At 61.4% G+C, this 4,643-nt stretch overlaps 6 protein-coding genes across 6 annotated transcripts; 4 read left to right on the top strand and 2 right to left on the bottom strand.

Moving 5' to 3' along the window:
• Window positions 1-43: 43 nt before the first annotated feature.
• Window positions 44-1,627, top strand: DQ04_11781050 (hypothetical protein; the record flags this gene model as incomplete). Its single annotated transcript, XM_009316611.1, has 1 exon — window positions 44-1,627. One exon carries the CDS (start codon window positions 44-46, stop codon window positions 1,625-1,627), a length of 1,584 nt encoding a protein of 527 aa, XP_009314886.1.
• A 337-nt stretch (window positions 1,628-1,964) lies between these two features.
• Window positions 1,965-2,276, bottom strand: DQ04_11781040 (hypothetical protein; the record flags this gene model as incomplete). Its single annotated transcript, XM_009316610.1, has 1 exon — window positions 1,965-2,276. The coding sequence occupies one exon, from the start codon at window positions 2,274-2,276 to the stop codon at window positions 1,965-1,967; it is 312 nt and encodes a 103-aa protein (XP_009314885.1).
• Window positions 2,277-2,350: 74 nt separating this feature from the next.
• On the bottom strand, window positions 2,351-2,686 carry DQ04_11781030 (hypothetical protein; the record flags this gene model as incomplete). The annotated part of the gene is made up of 1 exon (XM_009316609.1): window positions 2,351-2,686. One exon carries the CDS (start codon window positions 2,684-2,686, stop codon window positions 2,351-2,353), a length of 336 nt encoding a protein of 111 aa, XP_009314884.1.
• A 154-nt stretch (window positions 2,687-2,840) lies between these two features.
• Window positions 2,841-3,068, top strand: DQ04_11781020 (hypothetical protein; the record flags this gene model as incomplete). Its single annotated transcript, XM_009316608.1, has 1 exon — window positions 2,841-3,068. One exon carries the CDS (start codon window positions 2,841-2,843, stop codon window positions 3,066-3,068), a length of 228 nt encoding a protein of 75 aa, XP_009314883.1.
• Window positions 3,069-3,226: 158 nt separating this feature from the next.
• Window positions 3,227-3,715, top strand: DQ04_11781010 (hypothetical protein; the record flags this gene model as incomplete). The annotated part of the gene is made up of 1 exon (XM_009316607.1): window positions 3,227-3,715. The coding sequence occupies one exon, from the start codon at window positions 3,227-3,229 to the stop codon at window positions 3,713-3,715; it is 489 nt and encodes a 162-aa protein (XP_009314882.1).
• Window positions 3,716-4,090: 375 nt separating this feature from the next.
• DQ04_11781000 (hypothetical protein) lies at window positions 4,091-4,489 on the top strand (the record flags this gene model as incomplete). The annotated part of the gene is made up of 1 exon (XM_009316606.1): window positions 4,091-4,489. One exon carries the CDS (start codon window positions 4,091-4,093, stop codon window positions 4,487-4,489), a length of 399 nt encoding a protein of 132 aa, XP_009314881.1.
• Between the last annotated feature and the right edge of the window lie 154 nt (window positions 4,490-4,643).

Below are 4,643 nucleotides of genomic sequence, written 5' to 3'. Positions count from 1 at the left end.
GCCGCCCGCGCTGCTGACCGCCGTGCTGGCCGTGTCAGCCCCAATGTTGTCGCTGACACTGCCGGCCGTCGGGCTGGAGATTGGCGCACACCTCACGCCACGCATCATTGCCCCGCTGCGTGGCGCCCTCTTGCGGTTTTTGCTGTGCTTTGTGCCAACTGTCTTTGTCGGCATGACGCTGCTGGGGCGTGCGCTGTACGCCCTGCTGTGGTGGCCGAGCACCAACGGCGGCGGCGGCAGCTATATTATCATGCATAAGAACATGGCGGACGGGGGTCAGGGTGCCCTGGGCGGCCGCGGCGCAGCAGAAGCAGCAGTTCATATGCCGCTCTGGGGTTACGCGGCACTCTTCGCGAGCATCGCCGTTGAGCGTTCATCCGTTGCATGTCTCGCGACGATTCGAAGCACGCGGTCGGCAGGCGTCTACACTGTCTTCGTCCTGTCCATCGCCGCCGTGCAGGACGTGGCGGCGCTGCTGCTCTTTGTGCTCTGCAGCGCGATGCTGAAGTCTGGCGGTAACATTCGTGAGGGCCTGCTGGAGCTTGCGGGCACACTCATCGCAACGTGTGCGGCGGCTGCCTCGGCGACGGCGGTCGTGTTTCTCATGGCGCGCTCTCCGTACTTCCGCGACGCCAATGCAGCAGCAATGGAAGCCAGGAATGACGCAATACATTCGACCAAGGACGGCGGCGCAAACCCAAATGCTGTTGGCCCCTGTGTTGCGTCCACTGTTATGGGCAGCGGCAGCAGGTTTGGTCGCACTTCAATGACGGCTCTGCTGCTGCTCGTGCCTTGTGGGGTACTCGCACTGTGGAGTTGGCTGACGCCAAGCGAATTACTCCTCGCCGCGGTCTTGGCTGGATCGGCGATTCACGCACGGGATCCCTTTGCCCCGCTGGAGGCTGCCTCGCTTGAGTTTAGCACCTGGTACAACGTTGTCCTCTTTGCCTTTATGGGACTGCGTGTGACACTCACGGCGGCGGTGGCTAGTAACAGTAAGATGAATGGTCCCCCGTCACTGCCGACTGCCTCACTGGCGTGGATGATATTGGCAGCCATTGTGCTCTTTGTTGGTCGCTTGCTGCTGCTTCTGGCAGGCGCATACTGTGGCCTCTCTGCGGCTGGTGAGCTGAGCACATACAAGAGCATTGGCAGCAGCTACAGCAGCAAGCGTGGATCGCATGATTCCACTGTGGCGTCGGTGTCCGTCGCCGCAGACGGCGGCGTTGTGTCCCCTGTGCTTCATGCCGCCGTAGCTGTTGCTGCTGCGGCTGTGGCTGGTGGTGGCGCTGCTGCTGTTACAACTGGCGACACGCACGCTGTCTCGCACAGCAAGGCGCGGCTGCTTCTTGGCTTTTGCTTTGTCACGCAACTTGCCGTTGCATTGGCGTTGGTGCAGCGGGTGGTGGCGACGTTTGGCCCCCGAGAGGCGTCCCCGTCGTCGACTCGAGCAACAACGGCAGCGGCAGAAGCACCAGTGGCCGCGACTGCGTTTGCCGCTGCAGAGGCAGTGGTGCCAATGGCGCAGGCGTTCGGTGGAAGTGTGCTTTTGTCGCTCTTGTTGGGCCCGGTGCTCTGCGGTTGGGTGCTGCGCAGAATTGGTGAGGCGGGCCGTGCGAGTGAGTGAGTGAAGGAGTGGCCACTAATTGCCGGTGGGTGTGTGCTGCAGCTGTGTCAACGCGAGGGATGACAGGGCTCTGGGGTGTGATGCTCCCTCCACACACACACACACACAGAGGGAGGGAGGGAGACGTCTATCTACTTGTGTGTTTTATTCTATCAGACACACCATTGCTTTGCGTTGGTGTGTGTATAAAGCGCGTGTGTGCATGCGTGACTCGGCCATCGACCGGGATACCCATGCCAACTCCGTGGGGACAAATTAAAGCGAATATTCACGTAGTTAAACACCTACATGCCTGCGCATATATATATATATATATATAAGGTGCCTATGCAATACACTATTCTCCTTGCAAAAATCTCCAGACACATACACACACACACACACAAAAGGGGAGGATAGAGGGGCATTGCCACACATACACATCTACACGCACGCTCCTCCCTCTGTTTGTTGCTGCTGCAGTTGCGTTGGTGTTGGGGGCAATGAAGGTGACGTGCGGCTTCGTCTCCGTCAGAGAGGTGGAGGACGGGCGGGACTCAACACTCAGCGCATCGGTGGAGGACGCGCCGCGGCACATCCAGGCGACAGAATGGCGGCGACATGCAGCAACAAACGCAGAAGCAACAATAACGACGTTGGAAGGCTCCATTCAACCGGAAAAAAGAAGAAGAGCAGGAGGAACTAAACCGAGGAGTGGACATGACAGACACGGCACCGCAGTTATCACGCAGGGGGGCAAAGGAGAATGAGAAGCCACAGCCAATGAATATGCCGGGCGCGGTGTCGCTCCTCACCCGCATACGCCGACGCCTGCCGTTTCTCCGCAACGTTCACACCACCAGTAAGTGTGGCAGCAACGGCAGAGGGGGGGGNGGGGGGGGGGGCTGACGAGGAGGGTGCTGGCTCCTGTTCAGCCTCTCGTGCCGCCGTCGTGCGGAGGGGTGGTGGTGACGCAGCTGCTCCTGCTGCCGCCACGACGGCCACGTCAAGCCCACGGCTGTCCCACCCACTAGCGCAGCATGCTGTTGCTTCTGCTGCTGCTGTGCCTCTGCCAGCCATTGCGGAGGCTATTGTCCCCTTTGCCACGGTGTTATACACCTCAGAGGGCACCGTGGTGAAGTACTGCGTCGTGCTGCGCTTATCTGATGGGCGGCGACTTGCTGTTGATCGCCGCTATCGCGACCTCCTCTCGCTGCACCGCGTACTGAAGCGGATGCACCGCGACGGCGCGAGGCGACATTTGNTTGCTGTTGATCGCCGCTATCGCGACCTCCTCTCGCTGCACCGCGTACTGAAGCGGATGCACCGCGACGGCGCGAGGCGACATTTGGCAACAGTGGCGGCGGCGCCGTCGTTCCCGCGATTCCCGGGCCGCGGGCTCATGCAGGGGGCAGCAGGACGACAAGCATCAGCTTCCTGCTCCAGCGGCGGCGTGAGCTGAACGCGTACTTTGGTGCCTTGTCCAGCACATCTCTGGGAGGTGCTAGCGTATTTCTCACCACCCCTGCGGCACAGCGGCTGCTGCGCCGCTTCTGCGCACCCGCATCGTCGACGGGGAGACGATGTGACACCACCAATGCGATCGGGGCTGAGTCGTTGATGCCGCCACACGCCGCGCCGGCCTGCTTCCTCGACGACGGACGCCTACCGGACACTGTGCTGCAATCAGAGGAGACGACGCCGCTGCCACAACACACCACCACTCCTGCTGCTGGGCCGGCGTCGCTTACGCTCACTGACGTGTCGGCGGTGGGCTTGCCAACGCGTGCGGAAAGCCCCGCCCCCTCTCTTGGCTCGGCTGGCGGTAGCAGCTGCATGGGTAGTGTGAGTTTTCCAGGGAGCATGAGTTTCTTCAGTGCGCCGCCCCGTCTCTGTGTGTGCCACAACATGGAGTGGATAAGGGCGGCGTACGGCAGTCTGCCATCGAAGCAGCAACAGCAGCAAGGCGACGACGAGGAACGGCAAGCCGTGCTGCTGTGCCTGAGTGCCATTCCGACTCTCATGTTTGGTCTGCCGCATGCAAAGATGTGCTTTGACCACGTGAGTCTCCGCCGCCTCCTTGTGGTGCTGCGAAGCGACGGATGCTAGGCGGTGCGGGGTGGACACGCTGCCCTCAACACTAGAGGCGCAGTGTTTCTACAGCAAGTACCACACGAGGAGGCGTATTCACACTCTGCGGGTGCCGGTGGTGTGTGTCGAGAACCCGCGAGACCGCCTGCTGCCGCCGCACGCGGCCGCATCGGCGTCAGCTGCAACGGCGTCGTGCCAAGTTGCTCTTGCTCACACGCCTGCAGATGGGGCGCAGAGTGAAAGCAGCAACATCGTTACCATCCGTGAGAGTGGGAACGATATCGCCGCGCCGTTCGGCACACGCGCGGGTGGTGCGACGTGTGAAGGGGCGCGGTAGGGCGACCTGCATCACGCTGCTGTTGCTATGGAGGGGAGGAAGCGGCAGAGGGGGCAATGGGTGTGGTGGGCAGTGCGTCACCGCTGCCGTCATCGCCGGGCCCACTGGACGTGGCTGAGCATGAGGCACCCGCTTCGGAGTCCCCATACTCTCAGCAGCAGCAGCAGCAGCGGCGGCGGTGTTCCTCTGTTTCAGCACAAGGTTCAGGTGCGAATGCTGCAACCACTGCTACTGCCACTGCCACTGCTGTGGCGACGGTCCCACCGGCGAGTGGACACGCGCGCCAGTCCCCGATGTGCTGGAGCTCTGCTCATTTAGTTGCTGATTCTGCCGCAGTGAAGGAGGCGGCGTCTGCGGAGGTGGCGCCGCACTGCACGTGTACGCTTGCCCACTTCTGCCAGCGCCGCACATACATGCAGAACACAGAGACGGATGGCGGTGACAAGAGTTCCTGAGCGGTTGCGCTCTCAGACATATACAAGACGGCGTGTGTGTACACCATCTTTGCTCAGCCGCCCCAATGAGGCGAGTGCGTGAATTTGTGCAGGCGCATACATACGTGCTTGTATTTCTTTTTCTCTTTCTGTGTGTGTGTGTGTGTGTGTGTGT

The sequence above is a fragment of the Trypanosoma grayi genome, assembly GCF_000691245.1.
Source record: "Trypanosoma grayi strain ANR4 Tgr_1178_V1, whole genome shotgun sequence".
Lineage (NCBI taxonomy): Eukaryota > Euglenozoa > Kinetoplastea > Trypanosomatida > Trypanosomatidae > Trypanosoma > Trypanosoma grayi.
This window is presented reverse-complemented; position numbering and strand designations above follow the sequence as displayed.